Below are 26630 nucleotides of genomic sequence, written 5' to 3'. Positions count from 1 at the left end.
AAGATACTTTTCAACTTTGATCGTCTCAAAACATTCCTTAGATCGACAATATCTGAAGATCGGCTTAACGGTTTAGCTTTGCTCATACATACATCGCAGTATAGGAGTCGAAATTAAACTAAAGTAATGCTTACATGGGTTTTGAGTTTCTTCGTTTAAGGTTTGTGACGACTTCGAACATACTTATCAATATGTTAGTCAATCTAGTTTAACCTCTCTTCACCCGGTTTTATTCGTCTCTCCACTTTTCATTGCTTTATTATACATTTTCTGATTAAAATTTAATTATTATCCGTGTTACAAGATCCCGTATCAAACCTTTAATATATTGAAACGTTCATTCTGTTACACTCAAAGTATAATAATTCACATTATTATTATTAGAAATAAAATTTTTTTATCTATTAATTTAAATGAAAAATTAAAATGTTATTTTTCATTTGAATATTTACAATAAAATGGGAACAATTCGACAACAAAATTTTTGTTATGTTTGGTCAAGTTATTTTGGTGTTATCAATTATTTAGGTACAGCTTTTTGAAAGAGGGTACGTAATTTTTCTTTGTGCATTTGACGATTTTTTTTCGTAAATAGATCAAAACAAATAAGTATATAATTTTAAGTTGAAACTTTAGTTACAATCTGAATCAAAATGGTCGTATTAATAGGTAAATAAATTTTGTCTTATACATTACGGGAACACAGGAATGCAATGGAAATCACAGAACTTGCAGAAGCTAAAATAGCTTGAAGTTATCGGTGTTTCTTTCGTTTTATAATTAACAAAAATCATTGAAAACATAGTCAAGTGTGGGTTTATAATAATAAACATATTTGATTTTAAATGGCAGGAGTACCATTTTCATGATTTTTCTTAAGCTCAAACTTGACTATATTATCAGGAATTTTAATTTCAATTAGATACATTTTGTTATTGTTTTAATCTATGTACGTTCGTTTTTATTTAAATTTTTTTTGTTTAATTTATAAAAAATGTTAGCAAAAGTTTAAAATCGAACTGAGTTATTCAATCTTTCTTGTTTTTTTTTTTTTGTTTGTTTGTGTTTTTTTTTTTTTTTTTTTAAATATTAATACTGAAGTTAATTCTAAAAGATAATTTCAAATCATTCGATCTTTGTGATGTCTTTTTGAAAGTGTAATTAATATGATCTAAACAACTTCCCGATCAATTGAAATAAGCAGGAGACTTTTAGATCATTTTTAATTGTATAGTTCACAACTATTAAAAGAAAACAGCAAAGCAGTAAAACTTCAATTTCATTGCACTAGCTAACAATTCATTAAACATTATATCGCATATACATAAGAACATTTTAACTAATGTCTGATTTTTTTTTTCATTTTCTTTTTGTTGCAATTTTTATTAAAATATTTTTTCTCATAAATTATTACTTTTATGCCTGTAATCATCGTTTTTCTTTCTTTCAATATATGAAATTCATATCAAGTTTTTTTTTTTTGTTTCTTGAAGAAAACCAAATAAAAAATTTTTCTCATTCTAAGGTAATAAAATATTTGGCATTTACATATTAAAAAGTTTATCGAGATTTTTTCTTTTTGGTTTTATATTGCACGTGAATCATTTCGTTATTAAGCTTTTGAAAAAGCTTGGAATGTTCAATAGATTTCGAGGATTTATTTCCTCAAAACTTGAATGATTTTAATAACTTTCTTTTTTTCGTTATTTAATTTCTTTCTTGTTGGTATTTAATTTCTTTACGGCCCACGAAAACATGCATTAAAGTTCCAAGTAAATAAATACCAAGGACTTTTAATTATCCTTGTCACGATAAGTACGATTTATTACAACAATTTACGGTGGCTGATCCGAGTTTGTACTAAATTTTGTGGGCTGACTCGCTAAACGTATTAGAAAAAGCTTATAGTAATGAACTTCTATAAAGAATACGCGGTCCGGGTGATTCAAAATTTTCACGGAAGACAGAAAAATCCACCTCAAAAAACAAAAATCAACCGCATTCATTGCTGGCTTCGATTATGATGTTTTGGATCATCACAAGTTTATTTTTTGGTCAAAAAAGAACATGTGGTAGTATTGAAGGGATTATTTCGCATTATTTTACACGGAAATAATGCACCATCGAGTAGAATAGGAATTGTGATCTAATTTAAAGTCCAAAACGAGGCAAATACTAATATATTCACCAGATTTTGCATCATCGAACATCTTATATTCCCGTAAATTGGATTTTTGAAGGATCAAAAATTAATATTGATATCTTATATAATAATTCATAAGAAAATTTTAACCTAACTCCACTTTTTTTACGTGAATTCTGAAATATATATCTAATCTTACGAAATAACAAAGTTTAAAGTTATAAATTCACGTTTGTTGAATCTATGCTTAGATATACGCCTAACTCAATTATTCACTTATTCTACAATACAATGATTCACGTGCTTTTGAGATATTTGTCATATGCCCAAAGTTTTCCTTCTATATCATGTCAGAATTAAAATTTCTTTTCAGTTAGTAGAAATTGATTGTTATTTAATTAAAGTAACCAACCGTAGCGTGAAATTAAAGTGAACACATTTTGCAGTTTTCAACTAAAAATATATAAAAATGTTCGTATGGGCGGAATGACAATACCACATTCATACACATCAAAAGGAAAATTATAAGTGAAAAAATGTTTCGACTAGAAATTCTATATATTATTATAAAATAAATAAAAATTTTATTTATTTTTATTTGTTTCCTGTTGTCCGATAGCTCCTTTTGATGATGAGATTGATGTGTCTCGTTTACTACCAAAAATGGTATTGCTATTATCATAATCAGAACTATTTGATAATTTTGAACTTGAAAATGTGTTATAAACTTCAATGTTACTCCTAACAATTGTTGGCGATAGTTGATCGATTGTACTTGATGGATCAACAGAGTTTGTTGATGATGGTGCATTTGGCGAGGATGATGATAATGGTTGATAATGACCATGTCGACCATCAGTTGAATATACAAATGTGTAATTTATTGTTCGTAAACGACGCCATTTTGTTGTACACCATTCGATGATTTTTCGTACCATTTTTTGTGGACTATCAAATTCATTTGGTACAATACCATCGACGCTACTTTCGAAGAATGAAAATAATGGAAACCTAAAAATTAAAATAATGTAAGCAATTGATTCGATCAAGGATTTATAAAAGCAAAGAATCAATCGATTTAATCGTTTATTTTGGAGTAAGTAATAACTTGCAGACCCCTCATATTGAATGATACAGGTACTACATCACCTTATAAAATAGATATATGGAGCTTATAGATTTTATCGTGGCTTCGCTATCAGCGAGCATAACAAGATCGCTGCACGGTAGTGTGCATTCTTATCTATTTAGGACCTTCGTTCATGGGCCTTACTTCCTGTAAATAAACATTGCAATGATTCAGCAATCTAAATGTAAATTTTACGTCTGCGTTTTCAGAGTAGACCTCCCAGCCTACTTTACATTCAAGCTAAAATTCTTCAGTGTAATATACCAAATCCTTCGCGGGATTAATAATAATTGTGTTTAGGATAAGAAAGCAAAGGTTGCTAGACCATTTCGATCATAAGGCGGTAAATGAAAAAAATTAAACACATTTAAAAAAGAAAACTCTTGAATTGATGAACTTACCATATACGAGTACGTGTTGAATCACGTTGCATTAACGCTTGATTATTGCTTAACGTATGATAATATAAAAATAATCTTGATGTAATATAAAATGCAACAAATACATCAATACTATAATGCTCATGTGCAGCTAATATAAAAAATATACCAAACATATTCATTAGCCATGTTAATGTATGTAAAAAGTAAAAATGTCGAGGAGTATCTACAAAATAAAATACAAAAATATTTTAATCATTCATTATTTATTTACCTTCAGTTCTTGGTGAGCGTAATCAAGGGGAAAAATGGTTAGCAAAGGATTAGGCTCAATATATTGATTGCCTGAAGAGTATACTTAAACAACCATATTGACGAAAGAAGTTCAGTTTCACATGGTCAATATTCTTGACATTATATGTTGAATATCATACCCAATATAAATTCAACGTTAATTATCTTATTGTAACGCAATCATCTCGTACATTAAGTATCTTATTTAACCCTTCGCCCATCGCGGGATAAGCGCAGCGCCGCATTAGATACCCAAGCTAACCGTAAGTCCATCTATGGTTTATTATTTGAACTCTATCTAACTATGATTTATTTTTGTAATAAAATGTTATTATAAATCTACTTTGAGGTTACGTTAAGGTTATTAATGTTTTTATTTATTTTTTATAAATTATTTCAAAACATTCAACTATTTTCAAGAGAGATTTTTTTTAAATTTTCTATAAAATAATTCATTTAAAATTAAATACTTCGAAATTTATATCAGATGCCATTCAATTGCATCATATTAGTTTTTTTTAAGAATAATAAATTATTTATTAAATATCAAGTCAATAAAAATAATTGATTATATTTTAATCGATAAACAAATTTGTCAGTTGTAAATAATTTTTAATGTTTAAATTAGCTCGCTTATAAACTCTCAGAATGTGACAACGCTGTAAAAAAAATTAACATTGCGGCACATGGTCGTACACTTGATTGACGATGGGTTAAGGAGCTCGAGTATTACTTGAAGTCTACAGCTAGGTTTAGAATTTTAACGCAATCACCTCGCACGGATTTTTCTTACACCCCCCAGATTACCAATTAGATTTGTTATTTTTAAACTTATTGAAATTCATCTTTGTTATTTGCGGTACAATCCAGTATAATTATAAGTGCTTAAAGTGTTAATCTACTTTTATTGAATTGAACACAAACTTACATTCTGTAATGAAGAAATTTAACATTGTTAAAGCTACAGTATGCCCTGAAAACATGTAATCGCCACATGTACGAACACCTTGAATACTCATACCAGCACCACGCCATATCGCATACGCTCGTGCAATCTGCAAAATAAAATCAAATTTTTAATTTTTATTTATTTTTTGTTATTTGATGATAATAATTATATCGTTGACAAAAGTACAGAACAGACAGATGAATGCCATGAGTTTTTAGTTTTTCAAACATGTTTTCCAATAAGAATGTTTTTAATTTTAGTCACATATGCCTAAATTAAATCTAGTTAGTATTTATCTTCCGTTAGTTTAGTTTATACCAGTTGCAGCTCGTATGTGTTAATGAGCGAAATAGCTCGAGTACACGACGAGGTCAACTTGTGTTTTCAGTTGTTTATACACAACCAAACTTTGGCAAAACGAATTTAAACGAGCATTTATTTTGCTCTTTTTTTCTTGACAAGTGAAAACTTAGCTATTTCGAAATTTTTCATTATTTCCTAACTTTGATATATGTTTTATATTTGATGTATGTTTTATTTATGTTTGAAAATCATACGGTTGCATTAAAAACACAAGGCTACTCACAGCAAAATTATTGTATGCGAAACTTCTCTGAAAATAAAATATGAATGCTAGAACTAATTTGATTCTTAATTAAAGAGAATTGAAAAAAATACACTCCTATCAGGATTCGAACCCGGACCTCTTGGATTCATGCCAAGTGCTTTATCTAATTGGGCTATTCGAGCTCTAGACACTGAGCTCAAAAATTTGATTCTCAAATCATTTGATATTATATCTTGGAATATAGTGAGAAGTGCATCACTTGGTTCTTTACATTTAGTAGACAAAATTATTTGAAAAATCGTCTAGACGATTTAAATAAGGGAAAAAAAAGGAGTTCGGGAGCTACGGGAGCTAATCCCTGCTGTGTACGTACATTCCCGCTACTTGAAGTTAAACTGTATGGAATTTTTTTACAAACAAAATATTGATATCTTGTGTAACCTTTTGCAAGGTAAAGATCATTTTAATTCCTCAAAATTGAATTCCTAGAATTTAATTAACAGGATAAAAAAATTAATGAAATAAAATTACCTTATTTGCAAGTTCAGCACCATATAACGTACTGCAACCTTCTTCGCCACAATCAACTAAATTGTCTGTACGTGGTTGACATTGTAAGTGTGCACCAGGTACACTTAATGATGTAATTAACATTGTAACACAACGTAACAAGAATACAGTACCAGATAATGCAAAGAATCGACGCATTAATATAAATCTATGTTTATGAAATAATAATACAATTAACCATATTGTAAATAATAATGTACCAGTGATTTCACACATATCGAATGCCCATGGTATGTGCGGTACATTATCAAGGAATATGTCTGGAAGTGGTGGATAACGTTTCATGTCTGGAACACGATCGTGTACTATCACCATTACAAATGCTGTTATCCATGTTACAACAAAACAGTAACCTAATGCTAATAATGCTTTCCATATTTCTGGTTGTAGTCGAACAGCACGTCCATCCTGAAACAAAATTCTCAAATTTACTAAATGATAAATGTTAATTTTGATTTTTTGTAAATAACATAGTAGGTAAAGGGGGCAGTTAAATCGATCACAACGCTGTTATCTTATATTTTCAATAAATCGTTGATTTAAAATATGACTACTTTTCAATTGTTTACATTTAATTAGTATAGTAAATGTCAGATAAAAATTATTGAAAAATAATCAATAATTAAATTTGTTGTATTAGAAATTGTGAAAATAAGAGACGAATTATATAAATAATATTTATTCAATGTAAATTAACATAATTAATAGGTTGGCTGATAAGTCCCCGGTCTGACACATAGATGGCGTCGCTAGTATTAAATGCATATTATTTTTATATAGTACCAACCTTCAAATGATTCGTGTCAAAATTTGACGTCTGTAAGTCAATTAGTTTGTGAGATAGAGCGTCTTTTGTGAAGCAACTTTTGTTATTGTGAAAAAAATGGAAAAAAAGGAATTTCGTGTTTTGATAAAATACTGTTTTCTGAAGGGAAAAAATACAGTGGAAGCAAAAACTTGGCTTGATAATGAGTTTCCGGACTCTGTATTTTTTCCCTTCAGAAAACAGTATTTTATCAAAACACGAAATTCCATTTTTTCCATTTTTTTCACAATAACAAAAGTTGCTTCACAAAAGACGCTCTATCTCACAAACTAATTGACTTACAGACGTCAAATTTTGACACGAATCATTTGAAGGTTGGTACTATATAAAAATAATATGCATTTAATACTAGCGACGCCATCTATGTGTCAGACCGGGGACTTATCAGCCAACCTGTTATTTATATAAATTTGTTAGAAAAAAGTGTTTTTTCAACATAAACCATATATAAAATCCATAGACTTATATCTCCATCCATATAATTATATTAATAAAATAGTGTATCGTTTCTATGATAACCCCCTAATAAAACTCATGCATGAAGCGAATAAAAAGATTGCGATTTTCTAAATAATTCAGAAAAATTAACCTTCTAAGAGCCATTAAAAAGATATCCTATTTTGCATTTTGGCGAACTACACTTTTCTTTTTACACACATTTGCTGCTTATCGTTATAAAAATATATCGTGAATCTTTCAGCAGTTGATTTTTCATATTTTAAAATTTTTACAAGTGTGGGTTGTTGATACGAAACATTACTACTATTGACTAATTTCGCAAACTTATAACAATTTTTATTGATTTAAGGTTCGTTATTTCGATTTAAGACGTTATATCTAATCAACAAAACCTTGAACTGAATAAAAATTTAAGCAACATAAAAATAACAGAAGTGATTTCGTTGCCGTTAAATAAATTTTTAACTTCTTGATATGGTAAGTTATTATTTTAATTGAAAAAAAAAATCTTTATAGATTAATATTTAGTCCGCGAAATAAGTCGAAATTCTGATCTGGATTCCAGTCATTTTCTTTGAATGTTTAGAGAAATAACGATTAAACTATTTCTTTTACACTAGGCAAATTGGATCGCATCGTCGATTATATTAACGATAAACAATTGGTAGTCTAGGGTTGTAATAGTGAATTGAAATAGACCCAGATATATAAATAGTACCTGAGTGACTGAACTTTATTCGGTATTTTTTGAGTTTTGAAAGACACAAATTTTATGACTAATATGAGAACCATTTAAAATGTCTCCACACAAATACCAATTTTTTCGTAAATTTTGCATGTTTAAAAAGTTTCATATTTAAGTTTGCATATTTAAATATTTTAAAAAATGATTCTTGATTTTAAAATTTCCATGTCTTTGTCGAGTATACGATTTCCGATTACGGCGTTAAATCGAAAGGATCTGTTCTAGGTTTGCAGATACTATTTTTAAATCAATGTCTGTTTTGTACCCAAAAAATAGATGACTGAGGGAAAAATTTATTTTTTAGCCCAATAACAGCTTTTATTTTATTTTTATTAACCATTATTTTTAATTTTTAATTTTCTTATTTAAAAATAGACTTGAGTATGCTAGTGATACTAAACGCGGCGGTGGCAACGTAAACATCTGAAAAAAATGTAAGCTCAATATGAAAATTATTGAATGTCATGTTGAACAAATTTGATGCCAAAAATATCTTCATTCATAATACTACCTTGATGAAAATCTAAATAAAACTCTTTTTTTTATAGTCGGGGAGTAGCATTTTACAATATAGGAAAATATTGCAGGCAAATTCTAAATACAGGAATGTTTTTTTAAGTTGACATATGCTCGAACTCGAAAAATAAGTTTTATAGAAAGAAATGTTGTGTTCTTAGGCACACATCCTGGCGCAGGTATTAAATTCGACCTAGGCTTTCAAGTTCGATGAAAAGCTCATTTTGCTTCATACTTGAGTAAGAGATTCAGAAAAAAAGGCTTCCAGCTCTCGTACTATAACTTTAAATATTCCTTTAAAACAAAAATATAGGTAAACTTTTTATTTCAATCTTCGGAAAGATTATAACTTTCTTGTGCCCGTGGTCTTTTCTGTCATACATTTTTTATATTTTTTTTGGAAATATCAAGTTTTAAAAAAACCTTATATATTGAAGTCTATGTATTGTATCGGTTTACACTGAAAATTTAATACTATTTTCTAAGAAATTTAAATAAGTAATTATAATTGTTATGTTAATTTACATTAATTAGTCATATTTTAAATAAAATGCATGATTTATTGAAAATTTTATAAGATAACAGCGCTGCGACAATCATCGTGACAATACAGCAAATTTTGTCAACGAAATTTTATATGAACAAATACCCGAGCGAGATTCATTTCTATTTCGTCTAGACTATTTGTGTTCAATTCATTAATTTATATTTTCTTAAAAAATAATACTGTTTTAAAATAAAAAAAATTTTAAACGCCAAAATAAATTAAGAATTTTGTTTATAGTGTCTTCACAATTCTTGAACTTAAGTTAACTTATGAATGGCTGACTCTATATGGGGGTGGTGTGGTATGAAATATAAATCATTACCATGCAATTTTTAAAATTAAAATAGTACGTAAATAATTCAAGGCTTTTCTGTATCATTTTTCACAAACAATAATTTATGGGTTAAAAAATTCAGATTTTACTTCTATTTACCTATAATAAACTAGTTTTTTCCCACCCGTTTAGATGGACGAATTCAAGATTTTACTTGAAAATAAAAGTTCTGTTATTGATTTTCACTCCTCATTATACCAATGTCCTTTAATATTAAAAATTAATAACCATGGAGACTGATACGGGAGCCTAAATGGATCACTGTCAATTTATGAGAAAGTGCCGCTACACTAGCTTATTTCTTAAATGTGTACTACCCACAAGTATAAAACCAACTTTTAAAAAAGTCACTAGTTCACTTTCAACAAGTGCATTTGTGACTTGTGGCATTATGGACCACAAATCACAAGTGCACTTGTGACCAAACCTTTTTGAAGGTGTCGGTATTTTTTCATGTACAGATTTCTAATTAAACATCATAATAAACACTTAATAATACTTTTAAAGGTTAGAAATTAGAAATGTGCAGATGCAAAAGAAAAACATCGACTAACACATTTTGAACTAACTACATAAGACAAATTATAAACATTATCATATTATTATTAAATCCGGACATATAATTATTAATAATTCCAGAAAATTTCGGTAGTGTCTAATTAAAGAATAGTCATCACCGACAGACATCTTCAAATAGGTTCGTTTCCATAATACCACAAGTCACAAGTGCACTTGTTGAAAGTGAACTAGTGACTTTTTTAAAAGTTTGTTTTATACTTGTGGTTAGTACATATTTAAAAAATAAGCTAGTGTAGCGCCACTTTCTCATAAATTGACAGTGATCCATTCAGGCTTCCGTAGATATTTTTTAATGAGAATATGATTTTCGCTTTAATATGCTGCTCTTTTTAGCTTTCCGTGTAAATAATGTTTTAACGTTTGGAGTTGGAAATTAAATTAGGAAGCAAAATGAACAAAAAAAAATCGAATGATTCATGTTACGGAAATATTAATTTACGTGTACAACAATTAAGTCGAATTATTAAAAAAATACGTCATGTGTGTGTAGAAAGACACTTCAACGAACCCAGTACAGTAGTACAGCAATTTTTTCACCCTGTAGGTGAAATATATATCAAGTTATACTAAGTTTAGCTTCAAGTTTGTAACGCATACAAATATTAATGCTACGAACAAAATTTTGGTATAAAAGTTCATAAAATTATCTAAGTAGTCCATTTCCGATATTCTGCCCGTCTGTCTGTGAACACGGCAACTCAAAAACGAAAAAAGAGCCGAAATTTTTATAGCGTGTTCAGGACGTAAAAAGTGTGGATCCGCATGGTCCATCTTGTAAACCGTTAGAGATAGAACAAAATTTTAAATTTAAAAAATGTTTCTTATGAAAAACTAAACAACTTTTGTTTGAAATATTTTTTCGTAAACATCACTGTTTATCAGGGAGGGCACAAATAAGGACAAAACTTTGGGGTCCATTTTCTACATAACTATAATAGATAAGGGGTTGAAAATTTGCAGGTAGCTTTAATTAGTGGTCTTGTGAGACATTTGAGAAAATACTTTCAAAAATTATTAATTCAATTAATCAGATGTCAATTTTTTTCATTCGCCTAAGAGCAAATCAATTCTGTGTATTAGCATTGATAACTTATGCCTACGCACTGAAAATCATAAATTAAATACGCTTTTAATCTTAAAGCATATATTAAATTAAGTTAATTAATCTTAAATTAAATACGGAATCCTGAAATCAAAATATGTATAGATAGATAACCTTGAAATAAATATTGATTTGATTATGTTCGATACGACACTAACTCTAGATAATTAATTCTGATGTTTTTCACAATCAATCTTAATTTTAAGGTGATCTCCTGCAGTTTCTTGAGCCATTTCAATACGACGATGGCGTTAACTACATTAAAGTAGTAAATAACGCGACGATACTTTATTAGATGTAGTTTTACTACATATCTAAAGTATTAAAGGAAAATTTTTCCAAAATTTTAGACATTTGTATGTCTGCCAAAAGTCATCAAATTTTAAATCACAATAGCTTATTTGAAAATTTGTACTTCCTAGTTTTGGAATTCTCACAAATTTCTACCATCCTTTGCAGCTTTGTACAGAGGGTTGCAAGAAGGAGATTTTTGACCAAGATATTATAGCTTTCAAACCAAAATTGACACTTCTGGATTATAATTCGATGATTTTTCACAGAAATACAACCTGTTTGAAATTTTGTGTCAATTTTCAATCTGACAAGAATAGTTTAGGTTCGTTAATGATCTAAGGTACAAAAATAATGAGCTCACACTTGGCATGCTCAACTAGTTCCAGAACTTGCTTTATTTGCTAATAATATAATTTTGTGACAAGGATCTCCTTAATGGTTATATTTACTTGCAAATTCTAATTAATAAACAACTGATTATTTTAATACTTTAGATAATTCTTGTTATCTTTAACAAGAAATGAGTTAATTGAATTTAAAAAATATTATTGAACTTTTACCTACTTTATAAATGTTTATGCATAAATTTGACGTAATCAATCTAAATACTGTTATTTAATTATTAAATTTAGATTATAAAAAACAAAACAAACTTTCTGCGAACATAAATTATATCACTTAAGTTTTTTTTACTGGGTTCCATATCAAAATAACTTTGGAAATTGGAATCTTGTTCAATTATAACTTATATAAATTGAATCATGAGCAATTAGAACTTTAAAAATTTGAAGAAATACATGAATAGACGCCACCACTGGTTAAACACAAGGGCCAAAAAAAAGCAATTTTGCGATAACTCGCCCATGGGTCGACGCCATCATAGGATGAACGTAAGGCCTATAAGGCTAGCAGACCCGTGCAAACTCGTGCTAAGGTTTTAATTGTAAAAGTTCAATTTTTTTAAACTTTTGTTCTATCTCTAACGGTTTACTAGATACTATGGACTCAAGATCTTGACCTGTGTTGCTCATTTACGAACTCAATCTCACTTTTTGTTACGTCCTGAACACGCTATAAAATTTCAGCTTGGTATCTCGTATTCACAGACAGAAAAACAACCGGAAATAGGTAGCATCAATATTTTTAAGCGTTACAAACTTGGAAGTAAACTTAGTATACCTTGAAATTATATTACATATATGCAGGGTATTAAAATACTATGTCCCATTTTAAAAATGCATTCCCGATACTTCAATAAAGTGTCGATACGTTTGAAATCAATGTCAACATACCCAATTTTTGTAAAATTATAAACTTAACTAAATCGACTTATTTTGAGCTGCACCTTTAGAGACACCTGTATATTTTACGCACAGAGATGTAAAGAATCTGAAATTTTCCAAGACTATTTCAATATAGTTTATATTGATGTATCTTTATAAAATAGTGACAAAAAATAATTTAATTTGAAGTTTTATTCTATCTATTACCGTTTAGGATCTAAATTGGCTACTAAAGAAACCGGAAGAACTTGGCCTAGGCTGATTTCAGAACATGATGTCCCCCATCAAACTCTGCAACTTTTGTTTCAGTTATTTTTTGATTGGTTAACTACAAAACGAGATATTTAGTTGTATAGATTAAAATGGCCTACCCTCTGTTTGCTATATAGGTATTTATGAACCGCAAAATCACGAATTAGAAAAAAAATTAAAGAATTCATGAAAAAAAAAACTTTAACAAATTAGGAAAAAAATTAAATTCATGAATTTTCGAAGTAATTTTTGATTCCGGGATTATTTCTGGATTTCAAGACATTTAACAAAACACTCTGAATATTTAAATATGTTACCATACAGACCAACTGTTGATGTACATGCTTAAGAATTGCACAAGGGCAAGATGTTATTTAATTACTACAAACCATAAACAATGACATAAGTCGATAAAGTACTATGAATTTTTCGATTACCATACTAATAAACTACCTTAATTGTTATTCTGGATTTACCAAAGAACCATATTAAAAGATTGACGTCAATACTATATGTGTGTATATTGAATTTTAAACAAATTATCTAATAAATTTTGTAAGGAAGCTTTCTTTTTTACCATCATTGAATTTATTTTATTTAGTACTTAGAAAAGAGTGTCGTGCCTTAGATATTTATATTTTCTTAAAGCTATTTTTTAAATAAAGCACTAGAAATAATTTCTCCTTACAGTTCTATTATTTCTACATAGTTTGTATTCTTTTGAAATTTTAAATACTAAACAGCTATCGATAGAAGCTATTTTTATATATCATTACTTTGATATATGGTATAGGATCATAATGTAAAATGAATCCCTAATTTTTTTTTAAATTTTAAGATCTTAATGGCACATCCTTGTCTAAAAGTGAAAACGAAATCTTTTTTCACCGATTCCTTCTTTTAAAAAAATCCTTAACTACTAGCTTTAACGATTTCTTTGCTTTTTTTATTGTCAACACTTTGTTACGCAAATGGGAAAACATTCAAATTATGCGTTAATTTTGGGATAACCTTTATGGCCACAATAAGGAAAGTTTTTTTTAATTATTGCACTTTTGAGACCATTCAGTGTATTTTAATTAATCAACATAATATATTTAATAAATGTTTAATTAATGATCATTAAAACACCAAATTCTAATTTAGAATAAATTAGATATTCGGATATATATTTAGTTAAGGAGTTGTTAATAGTAAATTTTAAAATTACAGTGGAACCTCGATAACTCGAACCACAAAGGAAATGCAAAAAATTTCGAGTTAATGAGTTTTCGACTTAACAAGTAGTTTGCGGGATATTTAGGGATATTTTTCGGTTGTAAAATTTATAAGGGAGTGTACAAGTAAGACATCATTATACTTTACTAACTACGATTTAAAGAGATTGCTTTTTGTAATTCGAGTTACAGAATATAAATATCAATAGTTAACAGGAAAATAACATTTTGACGAGTTACAAGTCTAAATAATTCGAGTATTTAGAGATTCAGTGGAAGGAAATGGCATAGTTTTGTATTGTATTTACTATAAAATGTACTAAATGGCATTTAGGGATTATGCGGAAGGGAATGGTATATTTTTTTTCGACTTAATGAGGTTGCACTGTATTTATTATGAATGTACTAAATACCTGAAATGCTACAGTTTACATTAGACGTACTTTCATTAAAACAAAGCGGTGTATATTATTAAAAAAGGTCTGTATGCTGTAAGTATGCAATTTTTCTTCACAACTATCCACATTTTTGATGGACGACAAATCGCGAGCAAAAGAGCTCCATTACTAAAGTTATATTTCCCCCACCTTTAATGTTTGAGTTTCTAATTGTTTGATGCTTTGTATTAAAATACAAATCGCGAAAAAACTTGGTGTTTTTTCAAGGGATTTTCAGAATTCAATTTCAAAAATTAAAGTTTGGGAAAAAATAGCCCGTTTGTAAATCATTACTTTTTACAAACTTTTGTTCGTATCATTTTTTACAAAATGGGAATACAATTTAGAATATTGAATCAGAGTTTTTGGTTCCACACCATCTACGCAAGTAGAATAAATACTACAGGCTCCTTGACTAAAACATACTAAATTAAAGTAATAAATTTTAAAATATTTAATAAATATTTAAAACCATATTATTTATTAAATATACATAATGGAATGAGCAAACGAACACTTTGTGTAAATTGGAATTGTTGAATATTTTTATTTAAAAGATGTGTTACAATATAAAATGAATTGAAATTTAAAATTTGATAAGTAATCAAGTAGAATTACCTTTCTTTTTATTTTATTCCTATCTAAATGCTTTCTTCTTGTATGTAATAATGTAATTTGTTTCTACTAAGAAAATACCCTACCCAATACATTCCTACCCAATAAATATATTATCATGTTTTAAGTGTATCTAAAGCGCTTTCATATACAGGGTGTCCCATGACTAGATAGTCATAAATTAAGAGCCTATTCTCTGAACAATTTTAAATCGAAAGTGCCTTTTGGACTTTTGTCCAAAATCCTATAGTTCGAGAGTTATGGACGCTATTAAATTTAAATAAAAAAGACATTGTTGAGTAATGTAGTTTAATGTTTTATTAATGAAAAAAGTGGCATATCTCAGTCTATTTTGATGCTAGAAAGTTGAATAAAAAACGAAAATGTGCAGAATTACACCAGCTATAACTTTTGTATGAAAATTTTTCATTAACAAAACATTCAACTACTTTACTCAACAATAACTTTATTGTTTAAATTCAATAATGCCCATAACTTTTGAAGTATTGAGTTTGGAACAAAAGTTCAGAAGGTACTTTGAACTTAAAATTATTCAGAGAATACTCTCTTAATCTATGGCCATCGAGTCAGACAGGGTGTCAAGGTACACCTTGTATTTATTTAAAACTGAATGTTACCATTTGGAAATTTTAAAGGTTGCACATTTTATTTTAGTTGTTGTCTCGCCATGGGCTTAGTGTCAGAAAATTCTAATTAGTAGTTGGATTTTAATACTAAAAAAGACTCTACCTACGGATACAAAATTTTGTTCGTATCAATATTTTTAAGCGTTACAAAGTTGGGACTAAACTTCTTATACACTGATTTATTTCATGGTATAAAAAATATGAAAACTATCAAAATTATAAAAAACGATGGTAGCAAATATGGCACAGCACATTAGAATGTATAATGCAAGTAGATATCATTTTCCTTTTCATTCAATGATAAAATCAGCTTTACATTTTTTTAATAGTTAACTAACTATATTTACTAATAATAAATTAGATAAGATAATTAACGTGTATGTGATATTAATAAATTTACTATTACATAATCTATTTTACAATTAATTAATGTACCTTAAATGATTGATTAAAATTATCAATTTTTTTTAATATATACAAAATTATTAGCCTTTATATTTTTTATTAGTTATGACATATATTTAAACAATGAATAATGGTCTCACAGATTACATCATTTTGATTAATTTTGAAATTGACTCTAACTTGTCAGAGCTGCCCATGCATTGAATGATCGGGCACCGAGCAAGTAACAACTCCAACAGTTTTTATCATATGAGCTTTATCTAAGCAATGGATGTCACTAGAGTGGATAGTTTCTAAATTAAATACCTGTTACAGTATAGTATTTCATCGGTTCCTTTTTCTATAAATACGTTTTTATCAGTGATAAATAAATAAGAAAGATCTAATGACGGGGAAATATGAACTTAGTACTGGGGCACAGCTACATCAGAATATTTTACTTATAATTTATGAACAGTCGATTTTCAAAAGATCTAGCAAGAAAAGGTTAAATTTAAGGCATCTGAAAGCTGCCCTCCTCTCAATATAAAACAAATTTTACTTCGGTATTTTTATCCAAAAACCCCTCGTTAAAAGAAATTTTTAGCGAATTGTTTAAAACAGGACAAATGATGTAGCTACTGTGTGGCGAATTTTGAAAAAAATTTCTGAAGTAGAAAACTGATATTTGCATACAAAAAAATTATGATAAAATTAACATATTAATTTTGTTACAACTTAAAACTACGCATTAAATAATTAACAATAAATCATTATTGTGTTTTATTGTTTATTACACTTTGTAACAAGTTACTTCTAAAACATAATAAAAATTCTTTTTTCTCCTAAAATATAGACTGATGACACTGTATCGAACGTCAACGGGGAAGGATGACCATGTGGTTATAAATCCGTTTCATAATGCCCAAAATATAATTTACAGGTTTTTAAAGATGTCTGATATGTATTTATTATTTTCCCCTACTTTTTTTTTTTTGTTTCAATAATATCAATTCTCATTTCCCTTTTTTATTTGAATATTTGTACAGCCTCTCCAAATTAAGGTGAAGCCTATCCAAAAAGTTTGTTAATATTTTTTATTGACGTATTATTATCTCGCTCCAAAAATCCGCCATTTTGTATTGTTTTTTCAAAAACCTATCTAAGAACACTTGGGTTTTTGAAACAAATATAATGACACCTTAAAAGTTGAAATCCATTGAACCGTTTAGAAGATACGAAATAATAAAGAAATTTACAAACATATACGATACGCGTGAAAAACGTAATCATTCCTTAACAGTCGGGTAAAAATTTAGTTTTTAAATGCAGTTGAAGTTGAATAAATAAGACTTTAACAAAAAAAGGGTGCTGTCCCGCGGATTATTAATTTGAAAGAATTTTGACGAAGAATGTTGTAATAATATTTAACAATCATTTAATATTATAATCAAACAAATTTCCTAAATGATATTATTATTTAATTGCATTTATTTAAACACTTACAAAGATAATATTTTATTTAAAACGTCTATTCATTCAATCTAATAATAAAACATATATAAATATAATAAATATTTAAACTTTGAACACTAAAAAAAAAGATTTACTATGAAATCTGACTCATTCCTCAGTTATCTGTCACATTGGAATCCTATTCTATCCTCTTTGTGTATACAACACAAAAAAAAAAATCAACAAACAATAAAAAATAGAAGAGAAATTATCATATTTTTGTTTAATTTTAATTTACAAATTAACTTTTAAACTTTAAGCATAAAATTTTGTTAGTATGAACGAAATGTGTGTCATATATGTATTAATATTTGTTTATGGTAAATTTCTAATTATTTGAACATTACAGAGTAGGTTTCTCTGAAATGATATTATGAATAAAATTGGTTTTTCAAAAGGTTTATAGAAATTACAATGAGTAATCCTAACAGAAAAACCCAGCGAAGTCTATTAGATTAGAAGCTAAGACCCAAAAACTTGCATAGCTCAAAAACACAGCAAAGTCTATTAGACTACAAAATAAGGCCCAAATAATTGCATAGCTCTAAAAAATGTATTAGATATTAAAAAAAAAAAAACATGAACTGCTTTCAAGGTCAAATTCCTTTATCTGATTCTACCACTCTAAAGATTATCTATAGTAGAAACTAACATGAGATAGAACAAGTGAAAATGAACTATTGACGAATTTACTGAGCTAATTGTTGAAACACTCTGTATTGACAATGTTGAATATAAATGCTTGCATTATTTTTAATAAATTCGTTAACTTGTTTAACTTAAATACAACACATGGTTTATGTCAACAGTAAATGTAAATTGTAACTATTAGCTATAAAATACCAACAACTGTCCCATAGCTAACTGTGAACGTTTTCATTAAAAACGCACATTATTAAATTCGAACTGAATAAAATCATGATTAATTTCTTTGGCATAGAGTGTGAGGATCTTAGTAATTGAGACCACAAACTTTGAAAGCAGTGGAAGTAAAGGATACGGGTGATAATAAAAGAGAATTAAAAGAATACATATTAATCAGGAATCGAATCCTGGCCTCTTGGTAACAAAACTTCAATTATTGCATTAAAACTTCTTTCAATTATTAAAATTACAATTTTCGATTTTTGAAGAGTAATCGTGGCTTACTCGCTGTACCTTTTTTGTAATTAACAGTTAACTTTCATACTTAAAATCCTTCACTTTCAGTTAATTAACATAAATCATGATATTGATATGATTTATTATTAAAAAAAAAAAAATTTTAAAATTTCAACTTTATACTCACGTAAGCTTAGCTAAAACCATCATTTTGAGCTAAACTTAACCTAGAAAATCAGTGTGAATACTTTTAGGCAGCGACTTTTCGTGTGTAAGTCAAAAAATTCCCGCGTTAAAAAGTATCAATATTTCGAAAATTAAGCGAAAACTCGCATATTCTTTCTCTATATCTTCGTTTTAATTTGATTATTACTAACATAATTAAATCCTCACCAGATCGTAGCACCACAGATATCGTAATCTTTCCGATTTTTTTAATTAGTAAAAGCGGTAAAATCGAAAATTCGTCCCTCATGTAGACATTAGATAATTAAAGTAGAATCATTTTATCTTAAAATAATCCTAAAAGTAATTTCGTAAAATTAGAAATAGTTTGAACTACAGGAAAAGAACCACAATACTATCTACATAACCTTAAAAAGTCAATGAATAATAACAAATAATAAACAGTTACATTACCTCACTTAAGGGTGGTGAAATACGTTCAGAATCACCATATTCTGAATAATCATGACTTCGACCATAACCATGAGACCCATATAACGTAGTAGTTGGTAATTCAACAACGCCTAATTGTATTAAACTAGATTGATTGTCACGCTGCAAATTTCTAACACACACATATAACACCTTACGATCACGTAACGTCAATTTACTTAACGGATCTACAGAAAAATCTTGTTCACTTAATGCTAACAAACATCGACCATCAACCCCATGATCATCACATAACATATTTAAAACACGATCATTAAAATTACCCTCTTTTTTTAACCATACTTTTGCATCGTCTGGTTCCCATTCTAATACATTTAATTCATTCATGTTTTGGGGTTTTATTATTATTTATTTAATTTTAAAGTTGTGTTTTAAACAGACATGGTCACATTTTATTGAGCTTTTTTAATTTATATGTTTTTTAATAACATTTTTGTTTCATTACAATATATTTCTTTGATTTCATTTGGATAACACACACTAAAATTGTACGCGAATACTATTATTAATTCAAATGATCACACATGAGCATTGAGTGACAGATCTACTCAATTTTATATCCCTACCACTACAACTGAGTGTTATCTCTAATTAAAGTTGTCCATATACGTATCAATATTCCTTTACAGTTATCATTTAATATGTATTCTTTTTGTATTCATTAGGTGTAGAAGAGGGCGCCAAAAGTTAAAAAATTGACTTCATCCCATTAAAAATAAGTCCTATTATTAAAAAATTTAGGTAACTCGTAGATTTTTGAAATTTTAAATTATACAATTATTAATTTATTGATTTTTTAAAGTTTAATAATTATAATTAAATGCACACTTTTGGATAAACTTCTTACAAAACCTGTTTAAATCATAAAGTAGTAACTAAACATAAAAGATGTATATGTATATAATATATATACTATACATATATAATGGTATATTATTTAAATAATTTTATGAAAAATATTAATTTTTCTATCTCACTAATATAATGGTTTGTGAAGTAACGAATATATGAAAATTTTTGCAAGGAAATACACCAAATTTTTAATTTAAACAGCGAAGATTTATTCTACCCTTTTAAATTAATACTAACAAATTCGGAATAAGTTTGTACCATTTGCTAATCGATTTTTTCAAATTTTACCTTTAGAATGCTAATACTTTTTGTTTTTTGCAAATTTTTTCAAAAAATTTAAAAAATATAATTTTTGATATTTTTAAATTTTGATATTTTTTAAACAATTACAAAGAATAAAAAGTATTAGCATTATAAAAGAAAAATTTATAAAAATCGATAACAAAATTTTTAATTTTGAAAGTTTTATCAGAAAAAAAATTCAAAAAATTTAACCTTAGAAAATAAATGTTTCAAACAAAAGCATATTTTTGCACCAAAGGAACAATTTAAAATAATAAAGTTGACCTTCATTTAACCATGAAATCATCCAATTATAAACATTCTGATATCGGGAAAATACTTCAAAAAACAAAACATTTTTCAAAAAAATACTTGACTCATTTAAAATGGATGACCCGCATATATCTATAAAAGTATTTGTTTTTAGAAAAATGGTCACTATAATTAAATTATTACTAAAAATATTTCAGAGCAAGGTCGAAATTACAGTAGGGCAACCAAGGCAGTGTGTCGGCCCTCTTGTCGATACTGTATATTAAATTATTTTTTGTCGATACTGTATATTAAATTTAAATTTAGCGCCCCTAGCGTTTGCAGCATCAATTATTTCAAACTTCACTTCAATTGATAATACGTCAAATATGTATCTAAACCTAAGCACATAAGTAAGTTGTAAGGATATGTAGAGATTTAAGTAAAGTTTGTTAAATAAATATATTTATAACATAGGAATTCTTTTGTCTTGTGGAATAATTCTAAGCTTGTGGAGCATTCAAAAATTTTCAGAATTCGTATAAGAGAACGTTGAGTTTGATAATTTTCGTAGGGAGAAAAGTTATTAGGCTAAGATAACTAAACCACACAATAATTTTTAGAGATGTATTTATCAATTTTTCGAACTGTCAATATGGCACAATATTTGGCCAAGTAAAAAAGTCACGGATATGTATGACTTAAAATAAGAAGTTTTTAATAAAACCAAGGTTGAAGTAAAACCAGCATATAATCCGTTAAATTTAACAATCTTTTGTTTCAATCTTTGTTTTACTTAAATTTTATGAATGTTATAATTAAACCAACTCATAAGAATGTTACATTTGGCATGGGAAGTCTATAGCGAACATCCATTCATAAATATTCCTGTTCACAAATTGAAAAAAAAGTCGAAAAAAACCAGTATCAATAAAGGGAAGCAACGAAAGCTTTTTTGGAATTGTTGATTTTCTTAAGGTAGTTCCTCCGCGACCGTCCAGTCAAAAAGTTTTGAACTAATACTATCATTCAGTGCATTAACTGTGCTATGACTATTATACATATACCATATATTATTTTGACAAGACTGTAGTTCCTCACTACTGTTTCTAGTATACATATAAGCACACACACTATGACATATGCCTTTAACATTAGTCTTCATATCTTTTCCACAATAATCATCGCTAAAACGAGTTATTTATTTAAGTTTTTTATCGAAACTATATGGTAAATAATTTTTATTTTTATTTATATATTTTCTAAATATAGTATTCTACATTATATTAGTTTTTCATAGAGATGGTGGACGTCATTCATTGGTAAATAAATATAATATTTGTAAATTTGTGTATTTTTATACACTTCTCCCATGTACACGTACAAATTGCGTCACTTTTAATTGCTAATATCTCATGTATGGCATGGTAAATCATCTTCTAATTTTAACAGCAAGTGTATTATGAATTAAATATTTTATATTCTGAGTTTTGAGAAATTCTTGGAATATCACTTTCGTGTAGGTACTACCTTAAGCTGTTTCTTTAATTTCAGAAAAAACTTTTTCATTGGTTTTATACCTTATAATTAATTTTTATTATAATTGTCGAATTAAGCTTTTTTGAGATAATACGTTTAAAAAAATTTTGATATAAAAAGAAATTAAAAGAATTTATTTTTATTTGATTAAAAGTTAATTTGAAAAGTTTAATTAAAATTCATAGATTATTATAATTAAAAAATTAATTTCATCATATTTAAAAATTGATATTTATATCAATTAAAGATGTTTTGTTATTTAATATTGGATTAACTTAAGTGTTTTGAACAATGTATCCGATTTTATATCAAATAATTAAAAAAAATATGGTAATAAAGTGTTTCAATAAATAAAAAAGCTCTTACGGTCCCAGAAGATTCCCGCCATCATCCAACGTGTGGTGTATCGAAATTTCCCAGATCTGATACTGTAAATGTAGATTGCTTATATATTGTGTATATTCGGAATACACCCTAATTAATGTCTTTTACACGAATCAACGATAAACAAGTGAAAACAAACAATTTACTGAGTTAATTGTTGAAATACCATGTATAGACAGTGTTGATGAAGCAATCGTTTGTTTTTTGACGTCACGTTAATAAAAAAAGATATCCACTTTTAAATAGCTACACACACACTGATATTTCCATATTAATGCATACTATAAAATTTGCACCTAATAAGCGCCCTCGTGGGTAAACAGTGATGTTTACAAAAAAAAATTTTCAAACAAAAGTTTTTTTTTTTTTATAAAGAACATTTTTTACATTTAAACTTTTGTTCTATCTCTAACGGTTTACAAGATGGGTCCTACGGACCCAACACCCAATTGACCCATATTGCTCATTTACGAACTCGACCTCAGTTTTTAGGTCCTGAGTACGCTATAAAAATTTCATATTGATAGCTCTTTTCGTTTTTGAGTTATCGTGTCCACAGACGGACGGCGGACGGACGGACGGACAACCGGAAATGGACTAATTAGGTGATTCTATGAACACCTATATCAAAAATTTTTTCATAGCATGAATATTTTTAGGCGTTACAAACTTTGGACTAAACTTAATATACTATGTATATTTCATATATACATGGAATAAAAATTGGGATTCTCATTTAAATTTTTAAAGATGATCTTCATAGGGCCTGCCATGGTCATTTCAAAGTCACATTTATATGTTGACTAAATAAATTGTGTTGATCCTTGAAACTATTATTTGAAACATTTTTCCAAAAAATGCTTCTCAAGAAAGTTTTTGGACCCCCGTTGCTATTCTGGCACTAGTGTAATATTTGTGTATATAATATAGGTTAGAGTCAGCGAGCATGTTAGCGGACTGATTGTGACTCTGCCAACAGGCGATAATAATTCGTACTAATTATAAAATTAATTTTTACCTACCATTTTTAAAGGCAAACAAAAATATTCAAATTCAAGTCAAATAAACCCCTCTAACTGGCGATAGTAATTCGTGCTAATTAAAACATGAAACTGTTTTCAGTAGTTCCAATCTAGACTACCAGGTTACTTACCATTTATCAATATTGAGAAATTAATATTTTTGATTCTTTAACGCCTTATCTAGATAATAAACTAATTTGATACATATATATGTTTATTGTTTATATGAACTTTTTTGACGATTTTGTGCTAGAGAACGCCTACCTAAAATAATGCCTTACAATTCTGAAACATCCTATAAATACAGGATAATAAATATTTATAATTTGCATGTTTAAATTCTTAATTTTAAATATGCTAAATATTTAGTCACATTTCTTACTTATTGTGACGCAAATTTTTTAATTGTAAATATTATTACTGACCTTATAGTTAATTACTACTCAAACCTTTGATCGATTTCAAAAGTCAAATTAAAGACGAACTAAAATCAATTTTTTAACATCAAATTATCTTAAACTATAGCTAGATATACGACAGACATCATACAACGAACATAGGCGAGTATTAAATAATAGGTATTTCACGTCGTAAAATGAATGTCACTTATTAATTTTGCGATGTTAATCTGCGGCTAGGTACAATGGTGAACATCACACGACAAATATAAATATTTCTAGTGTAAGATATTTCATCTTTTTTGTCAAATGATTACCCTATTGTATGAATAACCTAAGCATTAGTCAGCCAGTTCATTGAATGTAGTATTAGAGGCTACGGCTGAATATGATCCAAATAAAATATTAGGTTTGAATGGGTTTACTCCCTTCCCTACAAGATAAAGGCATATACGGATTTTATACCCCCCCCCCTCCGGAATACGAGAATACGGAATTATGTTAAAGTTTGTTAACGAGAAAACGAAATATCAATCAATTTTTAGCGTATTGAACAGTTTTGTCTTTTATTCAAATAGATAAGAGACTGTAAGAAACAAATGTTAATTTTTAACTATGCTTGCATGCGTTATGCATGTTATTTTATACATTTTTCTGTTGCTTGTGGCTGCATATTATTGACAGACTGTAAAAAATTGATTATGTTTTCTATCACTACCTGTCTATTATAGTTCAATATATTTTTTGAAAAATATGACAAAATAAAAGTAAAACGAAAAAAAATTAGAAAAGCAACAATTTTTATTATAATTAATTATAATGAAATAAAATATTCAAAAAAACAAAATATGTGTATTTTATTTTGATTTTGTATATTATACACATTTAAATATTTTTCTTTCAGTACGATACAATAATTTTTACATGTGTGACAATACCTTTCTTTTTTCTTTAAATTAAAAAAAAAAAGTGATAAGATCTCTTACCTACTATAAAGTATTCCGATGAAAAATCTTTCCACGAATATAATAATACTCTCAAATTCGATGTATAACTTTATAAGTTTATTTAAAAAAAGTAAAATCGTATTATGTATGTAAAAATCAGAGTAACAAAAAAAAAATTTAGTTGGGAACAAAATCTTTAAATTTATTTTGTACGTTCGTTTAGGAAAATAGATTTACGTATTATATAAAATAAATAAACTTAAAATTTGTTTACTATTCAAATATATTCGAATACAAAAGATTTTTCAATCGAATTTAAAAATAAATCATGATAGTACTTCCATCTGAACGAAGTCAATATCATAATAATCGATAAGGACTCATCACAGCCAATATAGCGTTTTTTTTAAATAATAACTAAACTTAAATAATAAAATTTGCTTTCTTCAAATTATTATATTACAATATGGGATTAATTAAACACCATATAAATTTTCTTAAACTTTTGGTTAACAATTAAAAAAAAAAAGAAAAAACAATATATATTATTTTGAATATTTTAACAATAACTTGTTAGTATACAGCAGTTTCATAGAGATATTCAAGGATTGGTGTTGCAAATAGAACCAAAGAGCAGAGCCGGATTAACCATTGCACAAAAGAAATTGAAAATGTTTCATAGAGAGAAAATTTAATTGGAAAATTTGAATCCTCAATGATAATAAAACAAGAATAAAGTTAAAATTAAAACACTCGCGTCTCATTTTACTTATATATCTTTATCAACTTGAAAATTCGAGTTTATAGATAATCTTCAAACGGCTGAAAGGGGGCCCCGAGAATTTCTTTACCTAGGGGTTTCGACATGGTTAAACTGGCCTTGCCAAAGATATACCTACTAAGATATATCTACTTAAGTTAAAATAGAGGAAAAAATACTCCTTTTTTCTTTGACATTGTAGGCTATAACTCGCATAAAATCTGCTTGCTAATAACTTTAAACAAGAACAAAATGCAGATTGTAATCTATCACCTTCATCTTTTTATAACTCTATGAATGCCATTAAAAAAAATTAGAATGTGTACAAATATATAAATATGCCAACTGACTTGATGTTTTATTTTTCGCATAGAATGAGAACTAAAAAACAATTTGTTTTTACACATGGCTCAAAATTCGATTAAGCTGACCCAAGACAATACGCCTTTAATAATCAATAAAATGACCATTATTAAAAACGCCTATTTTTACTTAGATTATCGAATTTGTTCTACACGAGTAAAACATTTTAATAATGGAAGTTTGCAACAACCTAGCAGTTCAAATTATACGGGACACTTGAAAATTTTAAACCATGTTAATAACGATTCTGAGACTTGTTGACCGATC

The 26630-nt window shown here is 27.7% G+C and overlaps 1 protein-coding gene across 1 annotated transcript; it reads right to left on the bottom strand.

Annotated features, from left to right (window-relative positions):
• Positions 1-1545: 1545 nt before the first annotated feature.
• On the bottom strand, positions 1546-20073 carry LOC123296719 (sphingomyelin synthase-related protein 1-like). The gene is made up of 5 exons (XM_044878327.1): positions 19526-20073; positions 5995-6441; positions 4875-5001; positions 3674-3878; positions 1546-3154 (listed from the first exon to the last, which is right to left on the bottom strand). The coding sequence occupies exons 1-5, from the start codon at positions 19889-19891 to the stop codon at positions 2728-2730; spliced, it is 1572 nt and encodes a 523-aa protein (XP_044734262.1). The 5' UTR covers positions 19892-20073; the 3' UTR covers positions 1546-2727.
• Positions 20074-26630: the final 6557 nt, after the last annotated feature.

Source organism: Chrysoperla carnea, chromosome 1 (assembly GCF_905475395.1).
Source record: "Chrysoperla carnea chromosome 1, inChrCarn1.1, whole genome shotgun sequence".
NCBI classification, from domain to species: domain Eukaryota; kingdom Metazoa; phylum Arthropoda; class Insecta; order Neuroptera; family Chrysopidae; genus Chrysoperla; species Chrysoperla carnea.
Note: the sequence above shows the minus strand (reverse complement) of the source record. Positions and strands in the feature narration are given on the sequence as shown.